The sequence below is a fragment of the Sesamum indicum genome, linkage group LG3, assembly GCF_026168435.1.
Source record: "Sesamum indicum cultivar Baizhima isolate 11 linkage group LG3, ASM2616843v1, whole genome shotgun sequence".
Taxonomy (NCBI): domain Eukaryota; kingdom Viridiplantae; phylum Streptophyta; class Magnoliopsida; order Lamiales; family Pedaliaceae; genus Sesamum; species Sesamum indicum.
Window position 1 is genome coordinate 9,647,175 of NC_142659.1, and position 15,060 is coordinate 9,662,234.

General features: G+C 32.9%; 1 protein-coding gene and 1 pseudogene across 1 annotated transcript; both read left to right on the forward strand.

Moving 5' to 3' along the window:
• The first annotated feature begins 390 nt into the window (after positions 1-390).
• On the forward strand, positions 391-10,119 carry LOC110011351 (ubiquitin C-terminal hydrolase 13-like; annotated as a pseudogene).
• A 3,306-nt stretch (positions 10,120-13,425) lies between these two features.
• LOC148788667 (uncharacterized) lies at positions 13,426-14,704 on the forward strand. Its single transcript, XM_088878083.1, has 3 exons — positions 13,426-13,515; positions 13,563-13,748; positions 14,147-14,704. The coding sequence occupies exons 1-3, from the start codon at positions 13,426-13,428 to the stop codon at positions 14,702-14,704; spliced, it is 834 nt and encodes a 277-aa protein (XP_088734209.1).
• Positions 14,705-15,060: the final 356 nt, after the last annotated feature.

A 15,060-nucleotide genomic window follows, 5' to 3' on the forward strand; every position in this document is an offset into this window, starting at 1 on the left:
TGGTCATCACGTGTTTTTCTTGTGTGTTGCTAATCTTACCCACGCGTGTTTTTTATCGTGTGTTGCTAATCAAGAGTTGTGGAATCTTGTCTCTGTTGTCTAGTTTCTAATTTTTTTTTTCATTTTTATTTTTTAGTTCCGTGAGGTGTTGAATTAGTTTCGTGTGAGAAGGTTTTAATTTTTGATATTTGTTTTTAATTACAACACTTATTTGAAGGACACCACAACAACTACCTTGAATGCATCAATATTGATTACAAGTCTAGTAGATAGAAGTCATTATATGGTACTTGTAGTTAATCTATTTATCCCTTAGACTTTAAATTCATTTTATAAAATTTTGTGTCCTCTATGCGGTAGATTTTCAGCTTGATGTCAAGGGATGTCATGATGTCTATGCTTCGTTTAATAAGTTATGTTGCAGTTGAACATCTCGATGGTGATAATAGATATCATGCTGGGCAATACGGTTTGCAGGTGAGTAGGCTAACTTAATTTACTTGTTAGTTTAATATATAAAGGAAAGTAATTATAAAGAGCTCTCTTGAAATTTTAAAATTAAAATTATCCCCTTATTATTGGAAAATTTATGAATGCTAGCTGATTTTAACGTCCACCAAATAATTAACATATTTCATTAGAACACATTAGATTTTCATCAATTTTTTTATGGTGCTTAGATCAAAATACTCTTATGGACTATGAAATCTTTTATTTATTTTTAAAAATATTGAAACTTTTTTGAAAAGCTTGAAGGGCAAGAATAACATTTAATATTGTCAACTTATTTTATTATTTGACAAAAAGAAAAAAAATAAGGAAAAAATAGATATTTTTTCGTCCTCCATCCAAGGATTACATAAATTCATGAAACATCAGGGATACTAGTAATTTTTCAAACAACAATGGTATTTATAATTATGAAAAACCTTAAGAGGTCATTGCAATTTATCCTAAATATAATGATCGTTTTAACCTTTTCTCTCACTAGCGTATTGGTGTTTGGAGGTTAGTCTTTTGTCAGGAGGACATGCTTGTTTTTCTTTAGACTTTTATTCCTTAGCGTATTATTTGAGTCTTGTCAAAGGACGACCTCAAGATTGATGATTTTCTTGTTTAAGGATGTTGAGAAAGGGGTCTTGTTTACTAACATCCCACCAGTGCTCCAGCTTCACTTAAAATGGTTTGAATACGAGTTTGTTCGGGATGGTAAGGTAAAGTTAGTAGTTAAACTTCTCTTCCAACTTATGAGATGCATGATTTGCAAATTTTTGTTATCATACTGTACTGGTGAATACAATGTAAAGAGTAGAGCAAAATATGTACAAATTGGCTATGTCTTACCACTTTCTGTGTGCAGCTTAAGAAGATTGGTTAGATAATAGCTTTGTTCTTGTACTATAACATATATTACGATCAAGATTGCAAGTTAGACATATTTTCTCTTACTAGAAGCAAATACATAAAAAAAGCCTTCTTATGATAGTCAAATTTATTGCTTGGGTATGTCCTACCAAGTCTAATGATTAACATAGCCTAAATTGAAATTTTGGTCTTCATGTTAGAGGATGGAAATTTTACGACAGCCAAATATGGAGGTGGTAATTTAGTGACATTAACTATTATTATTTGTGTAATTTCAGGACTTTAGCAATCAGAATCTCCAAATTTGGTCGAAATATGCTAAGGGTATGTCTTTTTGGATTTTCAAAAAGGGAATTTGTTTGACTAAACAAAATAAATAAAATAAAATAAATTATGTGCCACAAAGAGAGTTTTGGCTACCTATTGAAAGTTTGACTAATTGGTGCATTAATAGTCATATCCAAGTTGGGTTTCTAGTAATATGAATGATTTTTTATTTGTTGTTGATCACATGTAGATAAATGACCGCTATGAATTTCCTCTTGAACTTGATCTGGATCTATTGTAAATGTTGCCGGAGAAAATATTCCTCACACATGCTTCGTCTTTAATTTGGACTTTGGTCCCATTGGTGTGGATCAAAATTGTAAAAAAATTGAAAGCGATAGGACCTATTTTGCAAGTCAAGAAAGATAAAGAACTAAAATGCCAAAATTCAAAATATAGGACAGAAATTTTGTTCCAGCAAAAATTGACCACTGGGATTATTTTCTTATTCAAATTGCAATATCTCTAAATTTTCTTATTCTTCACACTTGAAAAACATTAGGTTACATTTTCATTCTGACTATTTTGATTCTTCGCAGTGTTTTGGTCCATAGTGGTGTTGTGCACGGTGGACACTATTATGCTTTCATAAGGCCAACTCTATCCAACCAGTGGTATTGAGTTAGTTATGGGATTTAATCCATAAAAGAGTGCATATCTATATTTATAAATGTTCTTTAGCTTTGTATTGTCTGAGAAGCTTAAACTTAACTATCTTCATTTGACACACTATGTTTTTACTAGGCCATTGACTAATACTTTAGGAAAAAATTGATTTCACGTCCTACAAGTTAACCTCTTTGCGATTTTGGTACACTATTAATTTTTTCATGAAATAAATTTAATAGAATTAAGGCTTGATGCAAATTGCAAATTTTTGGGAGTTATGGAATGCAATATGGTGATTTTGAAAAAAATTGGACCAAATATTGCCAAAGACTAACTTGTCAGACATAAGGAAAAACTGCATTTTTGGTCCATATGTTAGGGCCTATTTCACTTTAATCCTATTTATTATGATTTTCTCACATTGTATCCCATAAGTTGAAACTTTTCTCAATTTTAATCTTTAAGTACATTTTTCATCCAATAATTAATGGGACACTTATATTCCCCCTTAAAACCTTCTAGTAGCTCAATTAATTATTGGAGGAAAAAGTATGATGAGGATTAAAAATGAGAAAATTTTGAACTTATGGGATGCAATGTGAGACAATCACAACAAATGTGACTATTTGGAAAAGGCCCAAACATATGGGACCAAAAATACTATTTCCTTAAGACGTAAAAATGCAAGTTTTCTGCTTTTACCAATAGAATACATGTAGATCTCTCGTTGCAAACTACATAAAGAAAATCATTCTGAATGGTTTCAAGTATAAATTTGATGATGAACGAGTGACAAAAGAAGACATAATAAAGGCTTTAGACGAGGTTTATGGAGGTGAAGAAGAAATAAGTTTTCCTTTCATTTTTTCTGCTTTTGTTAAAACTGTTGATAAATCCAGATAATGCCACCCTCAAGTTTATGAGGCAGTCGAATGCCTATATGCTGGTGTACATACGTGAAAGTGACAAGGCTAAAATACTGTGCGACATTGATGACAGAGATATTTCTCAGCATCTTAAGGTTTGATAAAAAATCAGCTCAAGTCATTTTTGCTTTTATAAAAGAAACTTATAGGGTGTTTGGCTAAGTTTAATTGAAACATCTTATACTTCTAGATCTTATAAGATATTTTAAGATTTTATAGATATTTATTCTTATTTTAAAAATAAGTTCTTAATTATTTGGATAATATGATGCTTGAGCTTATATGACATTAGAGTGTTAGACATAATAGTCTTCCAGATTAATTATATTTTGTCATCCGCAGTATGATTGTTTTTACACCTTAGCATCTAAACTTTTTTTGTGTCAACTTATCATCTTAACTTTACAAAATTTTACACTTTGTCATTTATAACTATTTCTCAATCAAGTTTTTTATCGAAAAAACATCACATGCAGTGCGCATGTGATGTTTAAAGGTTATGTTTTTTCACATATGCACAACATGCAATGTTCTTCTGGCATAAAATCAATAAACGGACGATCATATATGGAAAATTAAGTACTAATTTCACAAAGTTGATATGGTAACTTGTCACACAAAAAAAAAATTCTATAGCGAAGTGTAAAAATAGGCGTAATTCGGATAGCAAAATATAATTTATCCTAAGCTTTTTATACTGTAATAATAACCAAAAAATTCATCAAACTCTTAGAATTTAAAATTATACAAATAGATAATTTTTTTTTTGGGGATGTAAATTATATGGAGGTTAAAACTGAAATACTAACAAAATTATGAGTATGTTTTTATTTTTCGGACATTATTTGAAGGACTTATAAGATATTTTTAGAAACAATAGGTGAAGTTAACCCTTTCTTAAATAGCTTATGAGATCCAAAACATCTTACTTAGAATCTCATGATCTCTTCAAAAAAAAAAAAAAAAAGAAAATTACTAAATGATTCTCAAGAGCTTATATGATTCTAAACATCTTATAAAATGTTTCAATCATGTGCTTATAAACTTAGCCAAACACCCTATTATTCTTTTTTTATATATTTCGCATTAGTAAAATTTTTTATTCATGTAAGAGAGGTTGAAGAGGGAGCAAAAAGAGAAAGAACTAAAGAAGAGAAAAAAGCAGAAACTGATATGTAGATGATTGTAAAGGTAAATTATATTGACAGTTCTTCTACATAGTAACAGTTTTACTATTTCATTGTCTCCATTTTAAGCTGATTTTTAATTACAGAACATTGGTGATGTCCTTAGGTTGTGACTGATGAAGATTCTGCAAGGCAGATTGGAAAGGATATATGTTTCGATTTAGTGGATCATGCCAAAGTCAGAAGTTTTTGTGTTCAGAAGCTTAAACTATTTCACACTTTTCAGGTATATAAGTACTTCCAATTGATTGAAGTTAGGTTCTCATAATCTTTTCCTATCGTAATTTAGGGTCTTTCTACTTTTTGTCCCATTGGTTATGGAATTCTTACCTTTGTCCCTGTAACTTATAAAAAGTCACACTTTTTGGTCTCATTACACCTTTCTGTTAGATATTTTAACGAAAACACGTGGTCGTTGGGTCTTTACACTTTTGGTCCATTGGTTACATGACTCTCATTTTCGTCCGAACGTAAAAATACAGCACTTTTATTCCCATACACTTAACTATCACATAGGTTTTTTCGTTAATTATCTAATTAAAAGGTGTCATGAGACTAAAAGTGCTAAGTTTTAAAAGTTAGTGACCAAAAGTGATACTCCCATAACCAATGGTACCAAAAGTGACGGCTTTATTTTATGGGAGAAAAATGTTATTTTCCCATACTTGTAATATGTTCGTATTAGCTAAAATTAAAGATGATTATTAGGAAGAGATTGCTAGAGAATTTCTTGCACCAGTGTACTTCCAGCGTTACTGGCTGTGGGGAAAGCGCCAAAATAAAACTTGTCGTCCTAATTGGCCATTGACACTCCTTGAGGAGTCCTACACCGTAAACATCTTATGCTTCTTATTTATACTTTTTATCACTTTTGCCACATCATTATGCGGTTTTTCCTAGTTGTGTTCATATTAGATTTTCTACTCTTGTTGCATCTTCAGTTTAGTTCACACATATATTTTGACGTGTATAAAATCTTTTCCTTAGATAAAATTAATAACATAATATTTACACACGTGATATGTATATGTGAAACACAATAGAAGATGCAATAAGAATTATAATAAAAAATGTAGTTCGAGTCGTGTTCGGTAATATATAGCATTGGCTTCTTGTTTTCTATTTTCTTTTGGGTAATTGTTAGGGTATGAGTTCGACAAAATTTTAAGATTCAAACTCAAGTTCACCGACATAATTTGAAAAGGAAAAACTAAGTTCCAACTCAAAGTTATTTATTAAGAAAATTTAAAATTTTGATTGGGAAGATAACTTTAAAAATATTAATGTATTTAAGAATATTTATTAAACATATTACACAAACAAAAGAAAGATTTACCTTATGTTTAATCATAAAATATTTTTATATATATACATTTTTTTCAATCAAAACTAGTTGATAAATTATGAAAGTATAATGGCAATTAATATGAAATTGAATGTATAATAATATTTAAATATTTTTACTAATCGATTATTACAAAATATAAAATTTTAAAAACTTCTTACTTATGCTAATTATACAAAATAGATTAGTTTAGTTAGCAAAGATGTGTAAAGATACAAATTAAATTATGTAAATATTTATACATAACTTGCTAAATGATATATTTCGTTAATAAAGTATAAAACATATAAAAATATTCAGTATTTCTTGGAATTTTTCTTTACTATAAAGAAGATTATCTTAAAAATGTTTTTTGTTCTGAGTTAATTATATTTGTTTAATAATATATATATGTAATTGAAAAGATAATTTTCTAAAAATAAAACCGAACTGATTATGAAATAATTAAGATACTGCCATAGCAAGTTAAATTATTATTTTGTTAATTATGTAAAATAAAATAGAAGCACAAGTAGTATTATATCTCAATGTAAACAACAACATAAAAATACTAAAAATCATTTATTAATCATAATTTTAGTAAATATATAGGTTAAATTATCAGATTATTTTATAGAATTCAAAAAATAAGATATTCATTGAACACAATTCTAATATATTTTACATTATAGTATTAAATATGTATTTATTTAGGGATAATTAGACCGCCTTTTCTTTAACTTTGGTATAATTATACATAGACTCTATGTTATTTGAAAAATTACATTTAGTACTTCTGATTTTATTTTCATCTAACAAATAATTCTCCCTCTTAGTCAAAATTCACCAAATCTGCTGATATTAGCGAAATAAATTTGAATGAAAATTCATATTTACCTTTAATTGACTTATTACTTATTTATCGTAGGTCAAATAATTTTTGTCTATTTAAACTGCTCTTATACATCTTCACCCATGGTAATGCATGTGAGGAGGTATATTCACCCTTATAAAGGTTGTTTTGCTAGGAAAAATTTATTTGACTTGCAATAAGTAGTAAGTCATTCATGGATCAATATAGTTTTCCACTTCAATATCTTTAACTAATATATAAGAAAATTCTATGAATTTTGACTAGTAGAGGGATTAAATTATTTGATGAAAATAAAAGATATCGGTACTAAATATAACTTTTCATACTAATTTATGTATAATTACATCAAATTTCAATGAAGGATTGTATAATCATCCCATTTATATAAAATGTCTGTAAAACTAAAAATATATAAGCATTAAAAAAAAAAGAGAAAACTTGCAGATAGAAACATATGTGGAAAGCGTGATTAGATTTTGTTGATTGGCTCTGCTTTTGATCTTGATTGACACCGTTTCCACTTCGGAGTTACTTACATGTGTACTAAAGTGAAGACACTTAACATTTTGAATGTCATCCATATGATTGTATGATTGGTGATCGCCCTCATTTCAAATTGTAAATGTGATTGTAGCTCAACCATTTAAAGAGGTTATCTAGTAAGAATCCTAATGATGAGCTGCAGTTGTTTTTAGAAGTAGAGCGTGCACCAGTAATTCGTGATAATTCCAAATGTATGCAGTAGATGAGCTTTGAAGGCCTTTCTTTGCATCATTGGTCTTATTAAATTTCTGTACTATGATTAAGGATTTGCGCGCCGGCCCTCTCCTTGATAGAGAAAGTGATGACATTTTATTGTTCCTTAAGCTTTATGAGCTTGAGAAAGGGGAATGAAGATATTTTTCTTGTTCCATTGTTTCCCATGAGGTTCTATATAGAGTAAATATCTATAGAAAGGATAAACACGAGTAATTCCCTGAAAAAATAAAGATAAAAGAGTGGTATTGGCCTTTAATCTATTCTCCTTTCATACCAGATATGTTGGAAGACATTTTGTCAAGAGATATTGTGACATTCGTAGAATTTTTCACGCAATAGGGAGATTAATTGGTAATTATTAAAAATTTAAATTTAATTAGTAAATAAATTATAGTTTGAATTTGGGATATAATAAAATTTGAACGTAATAAATTGGAGTTCGTAATAATATTTGGAAGCAAATTATATTAATTAAGAAAATTAGGAAAGACATAAAAGTAATTATTTATAAAGAATTTAAAAAAGAAAGAAAAAAAAAAGTGGGCAGTGGCATGTGCTGCCACCGCCTCACCAACCATTAAACATATATATATGTATGTTAATTGCACACACACACACTCATATTTACACACCCACACCGACGCACGCAATAGCGGAGAACAGAGTTACGAGATTTTTGAAATTTAATCTTTAATAATTTATATAATTATATTATTTAATTAGTTCGTTTATTAAATATTAATTATATTGAGGGATGTATCATTTAATTGGAGTACTTTATGATTTTGGCTATTTAAATTAATGTAAAGAAATAAATATCACATTTGATATAAAAATGATATGGTTGGGTAATTAAAATATTAGATTTGTTAAATTTAATTATTATTATAGCTTACACAATTTCATCGGAATGATTAACCTAATATATGATTCTATGTATTGTTGTTTGATTAAATTATATAGCAACGATAAATTGGTAGAAATATTTTGGAAGTTATATTTAAGAAATATTATGTTATTAAAGAGGGAAAATGAGGTTTCAGTTGTAATATAATTTACGGATGTTATTAAAAATGATAGTTATAAATATATAAGGGGTTTGATTAAGTGAATTCTTATGAATTATTTGGTAAATTAAATATATTGATTATACGTATAATATTCTATTATAGGACGTGACGACAAAGTAGAGGGTTGAGCAGTCCCTCACGAATCAAAGTATTTTGGGATTTACGGTAAGTATAGCTAATTGGATTTATATATATAGCTATACGTGTATTATTATATATATTGTATATATTGATTTCTTGGATGTGATCGTGAATTTGGCTTTATCTTTATATACGTGGATTTCGTATATTGATTGTTTATATACTTACTTGTGGATTATTTGTTAGATTACCATAATATTGGTGAAATTGCTACTATGTGTTATGTGATGGTAATGTAGAGACATGCAGGATACGATTATGTGATGATCGTATAATTGATTGTTGAATGGAATCAAATTGAGAGCTATTATTAATCAAGTAATTATTATAAAAAATAGAATGATGATTGTGAATTCAAATAAAAGATGATGCTTAGCTAGTGGAAGCGAAGTCAATGGTTTATGAAAATGTGATTGATGATGATGTGATTGATAATGTGAAATGAGAAATATCTGAATTAAGCTAGGTACCATGGCGCGTACGGTACCAGGATATTCGGGGGCAGCAGGGAATATCCTGTGTTGTTAGCTACACACTGGGGTGGTGTGGGGGTACCATGTTTGTTAAGATGTCCTGTACTACATTCCTATACAGTTGGAGTAAAAGAGTGTGGGGATATCAGATACAACGAGTACCCTGTGCTGTATATGATATGATGATGGCCAGCAAAAATATTGACTGATATACTCCAACTAGAGTAAGTGGGGGCCCGTAGTTAATAAATGGTAACATCAAATATTATGTCGTGAATTGATTTATAGTTGTGGGTATGTATTACTGCTTATATCTTATATTGCTATATGACTAATGACTGTTGTCAACGTTACTGCATGTACGTGAATTGTTGCCTGTATATTTATATATATATAGACTGATAAGTTATACTTATTGAGTAGGCAGCTCATTTCTTGCCACGTACTTTTCAGGGAATAAGTCAAACTGATTGGCTACATTAGATTTTGAGCAGTGCCGTCGTCTTTATTAGGTGGGTCAACCGTGATGTTTGAAGTCAGAGCTTTGGCAGTTTGGTTGTTAAATATTCTAATCTTTTATCGGGGTTTGAGTTTTAAACTGTGGTAGTACTTAGCTTGAGTTTATGTAAATGAGAACATCTAATGAGAGTAAATATAAACTTTTGGTGGTATCTATTATCTTTTGTGATATATATTAGATTGATAAAATTAGAAGTTATTTTATGGGTTGAAAGGGAATTACTTATAGATTGAGTTGTAGTTAAAGAAAAGATGAAATAGTAATAATTAGATGTAGCGAGTAGGGGGTGCTACATTGGGTGGTATCAGAGCAGGTCTACGTTTCTAGAGTAATAGTTTGATTGTGGGATTCCCCTAATGATTAAATTGTTTAATGTAGGATGGCTTCTGAAGGTGCACGTGCTGACCCAATAGCTAGTAGGGAAGAGTCAACGGAGTCTGTAGAAGGCTCAGTGGCACCAGCAAGTGCAAGTGGGGTGGGGGTAGGTAGAGAGGGTGTTGGTGCTGATGCTCCTTTTCCTCCAGGTGGTGCTCCAGTGGCATGATTACCACCAGAGTATGCAAAAATATTTCAAATGGCTTTTCAAGCCCAAGCACAAGCATAAGCGCAGTTACTTGAACAGGCGCGTGCATCCACTCTAGTGCCAGCACTAGTAGTCCCTACAATTGATCGTAATTATGAAAGAATCAGAAAAATGGGGGCTACAGAATTTGAAGGTACCCTAGACCCAGAGATTGCTGAAAGATGGTGTGAAAAAGTCGAAGATGTGATGAATTTAGTAAATTGCACTCCAGAGAATCGACTTAAGTATGTTGTTTCTTCGTTCGTTGGCAATGCTTTGATTTGGTGGAGGTCTATAAAGAGGGGATATGAGCTATGAGAAATAACTTGGGTTGAGTTTCAGAAAGAGTTTGATGATAAATACAGACCCAAGATGTACCGAGACAGAATGAGGATGGAGTTCCTAAATTTAGTCCAAGGAGATGATCAAACGGTGGCAGAATATGAACTCCGTTTTGCGGCACTAGCCAAATATGTTTCCAAAAGCAATAGCGACGCAGGAGGATCATTGTTACCGTTTTGAGTAAGGGCTACGACCGGAGATCAAAACAGGTCTCGCAGTCAGAATTACAAACTTTAAAACTCTGGTTGAATCAACGATCCGTATGGAAGAAGCAGTAATGGAGGACAAGAAGAAGGGGGAAGAGAAGAGGAAATCAACGTCCGTGATAGGGGAATCGAGTAGGTTAACCAAGAGGGGAACCGGTCGCTCATTCTCAGCGAGAAGTGGGAGCTTTACACGTGGTGGTCCTGTTTTTCGAGGAAGTAGTGGATAGAGATTCGGTGGATCTACGGGCTTTAGCAGAGGTTCGGTTGAACGCAACTTATTTCCTACGCCTTCTATTAGATCAGGACAGAGAGCTGGACCGAGTTATGGTCGAGGACTAGTTTTTCTCCGAGCTGTTCTACCTGTGTAAGACAACATCAAGGGCCATGTTGGAGACGGGATGATATACCGAAGACTTGTTACCGCTGTGGAGGTAGAGGATACATTGCCAGGAATTGTTCCAGTCAGACTATGGGTATGGTTGAAAGTGTTGCTAGCAGGACCCAGAGCCAAAGCAGTGAGGGCAATAGTGGCCAGGGAGCTAGCAGAGGCAGAGGCATGGGTAACAAAGATAGTGGCCACATTATTGGTAGTGGTATGAGGGGGACTGGAGCACAAGTTACTCAGGGACAAACTCAAGCAAGGATATATAACATTACCAGAAAGGAAGGCCCAGCATGGAATGAAGTGATATCAGGTACGATATTGTTATTTGACATTGCAGCTTATGTTTTGATTGATCCTGGCTCTACACATTCATAAATTTCATCTGAATTTACATCTAAAATAGCGGGAGAGAATAGTGCATTGGGATGTAATTTGATGATTTATTTGCCCGTGGGAGGGGGTGTGGTAGTGAACAACGTTAGGAAAGGGAGCTTAGTGAAAATCGGAGATGTAAATTTACCTGTAGACCTTATAGTGCTAGATTTGAAGGAGTTTGATATTATTTTGGGGATGATTGGTTAGCACAACATAAAGCAATAGATGACTGTTATAAAAAGGAAGTGATGATCGAATGTTCTGGTGAATCAAAAGTAATATTTGTGGGGGATCATCAGGTAGTACCGGTTTGTGTAATATCAGCCACGGAGGCAAGACGATTGATGTTAGAGGATTGTGAAATATATCTAGCCCATGTGGTAGATTCCGGAAGGTTAATCCCACATTGGAGGAAATTTCAGTAATGAGAGACTTCCCTGAAGTATTCCCTAATGACTTACCAGGTTTGCCTCCGCATAGAGAAGTGGATTTTTCCATAGAAATTCTCTTGGGAGTTGCCACAATTTCTATTGCACCGTAAAGAATAGCCCCAGTGGAATTACAAGAGCTTAAAAAGCAAACTGAAAAAGGTTTATCAAGTCGAGTACTTCGCCGTGGGGAGCACCAATGTTGTTTGTGAAGAAAAAAGATGGGAGTATGAGGTTATGCATCGATTACCGCCAATTAAATAGGGTAACAGTGAAGAATAAATATCCATTGTCGAGGATTGATGATCTGTTAGACCAATTAAAGGGAGCTACAACATTTTCAAAGATCGATTTGAGGTCTGGTTATTGGCAGCTGAGGATAGCAGAGAATGACATACCAAAGATAGCTTTTCGTACTCGATATGGTCATTACGAGTTTTGGTGATGCCCTTTGGGTTAACAAATGCACCAGCAGCATTCATGGCATTGATGCATCGTACAGTTCAGGAATATCTGGATCAATATATTATTGTTTTTATAGATGACATCTTGGTATACTCGAGAGATAGAGTATGAGCAACTTCTGAGAATAGTGTTACAGATTTTGAAAGAGAAGGAGTTATATGCTAAGTTAAGCAAATGTGAATTTTGTGTAAATCAGGTGGTTTTCCTTGGGCATGTAATATCTGGTGATGGAGTTATGCCTGACGCTTCAAAAGTAAAAGCTATTATGGAATGGAGAGTGACAAAGAATGCCACTGAAGTCCGAAGCTTCTTAGGGTTAGCTGGATATTACAGGAGATTTGTTGAGGGTTTCTCTATAATTGTTGGTCCTCTAACCAAGTTTCTCAGAAACGGGGAGAATTTCAGTGGACGGAACAGTGTCAACAAAGTTTTGATGAGTTGAAGAAGAGACTGACCTCCAATCCAATTTTGGTTTTGCCGTCTGATAGTGGTGGATATATTGTGTTTACAGATGCTTCTAAATAGGGTTTGGGATGTGTGTTGATGCAAAATGGAAAGGTAATTGCTTATGCGTCCCGCCAATTGAGGAATCATGAGTTAAATTACCCTACATATGACTTGGAGTTAGCCGCGATTGTGCATGCACTGAAGATTTGGAGACATTACTTGTACGGAGAAAAATTTCAGATCCTTACTGACTATAAGAGTTTGAAATATATCTTAACGCAGAAAGAATTGAATTTGAGGCAAAGAAGATGGATAGAACTTTTGAAAGATTATGATTGCACTATTGACTTCCATCCAGGGAAAGAAAACGTGGTAGCAGATGCTTTGAGTAGAAAGAGTTCAAGTTTATTTGCCAATTTGGGGAGTTACAATCAGACATTGCTACTGGAGATGAGGTCTATGAATACGGAACTAGAGGTTGATCAGGTAGCGGGTTTAATAGCAGCCTTACAACTTAAGCCAGACTTTGTGGATCAGATCAAAAAAGCATAGACTCGAGATCCTTTCTTATTAATGCTTGAAAGAATAAGACATGGTAAGAAAATAAATTTTTCGATAAGAGTTGATGGAATAATAGTAAATGGGGGACGAGTTTGTGTGCCTGATATGGATGGGTTACGCGAAGCGATTTTGCGAGAAGCTCATAATGCACCATATTCGATGCATCCTGGTACTACAAAAATGTATCAAAATTTAAAACCTTACTATTGGTGGCAGGCAATGAAGAAAGATGTAGCTAAATTTGTGGCTAAATGTATGACATGTCAGCAAGTAAAGGCTGAACATCAGGCACCAGCAGGTAAACTGCAACCTCTATCAATACCAAAATGGAAGTGGGAGAAGATCACTATGGATTTTATCATGGGGTTGCCACGTACATTCAGGAAGCATGATGCTATTTGGGTAATTGTGGATAGATTGACAAAATCTGCTCATTTCCTGCAAGTACGAATAACTGATTCTCTCGATAAGTTAGCTGGATTATACATTTCTGAGATAGTGAGATTACATGGAGTGCTTGTATCGATTTTGTCAGATAGAGATCCTCGATTTACCTCACACTTTTGGGAAGGCTTATAAAGGGTATTGGGCACAAAGTTACATTTCAGTACCGCATTTCATCCTCAAACAAATGGGCAGTCAGAAAGAACGATTCAAACCATAGAAAATATGATGAGAGCTTGTGCAATGGAGTTTAAGGGCAACTGGGATGATCATCTACCTCTAATGGAGTTTGCATATAATAACAGTTTCCATTCTAGTATCGATATGGCTCCATGTGAAGCTTTATATGGAAGAAGGTGTCGGGATTAAGACAATTGGAAGGTCCTGAATTGGTGCAGAAAACAGTGGAAAAGATACAAATAGTTAAGAAGTACTTGAATGCAGCACAAGATCGACAAAAAAGTTATGTTGATCAACACCGAAGGGAGATGGAGTATGAAGTAGGTGATAAGTTTTTCTTAAAGATATCTCCTTGGAGGGGAATTTTGAGGTTTGGCAGGCAAGGGAAGCTGAGTCCGAGATATATTGGACTGTATGAAATTATTGAAAGAATCGGACCTTTGGCATATCGACTAGCGTTACAGTTGTCACAAATACATGATGTTTTTCATGGTTCGATACTGCGATGTTATCGATCTGGTCCTAGTCACATCATTCGTCAGCCGGAGATAGAGATTTCTAAGGAGTTGACATGTGTGGAGGAGCATGTAGAGATTTTGGATAGAAACATAAGAAAATTGAGAAATAAAGATACACCGATGGTAAAAGTGAGATGGAGTCATCATTCCCCAAGAGAGGCAACTTGGGAGGTTGAGGAGCATATGAGAGAGAAGTATCCCTATTTATTCCATTGAGTGGGTAAGTTAGTTAAATTTCGGGGACGAAATTTTAATTAAGAGGGGAGAATTGTGACATCCGATGAATTTTTCACGCAATTGGGAGATTAATTGGTAATTATTAAAAATTTCAATTTAATTAGTAAATAAATTATAGATTGAATTTGGGATATAATAAAACTTGAACGTAATAAATTGGAGTTCGTAATAATATTTGAAAACAAATAATATTCATTAAGAAAATCAGGAAGGACGTAAAAGTAATTATTTATAAAAAATTTAAAAAAAAAGAAAAAAAAAGTGGGCAGTGGCATGTGCTGCCACCGCCTCACCAACCATTAAACATATATATATATGTATGTTAATTGCACACA

Coding starts and splice junctions, on each gene's coding strand:
- LOC148788667 (XM_088878083.1), top strand. CDS start 13,426: ATGGGGGACGAGTTTGTGTGCCTGATATGGATGGGTTACGCGAAGCGA. Junction 13,516..13,562: donor ACCATATTCGATGCATCCTG/GTACTACAAAAA, acceptor TATTGGTGGCAG/GCAATGAAGAAAGATGTAGC. Junction 13,749..14,146: donor GGAAGCATGATGCTATTTGG/GTAATTGTGGAT, acceptor ATATGGAAGAAG/GTGTCGGGATTAAGACAATT.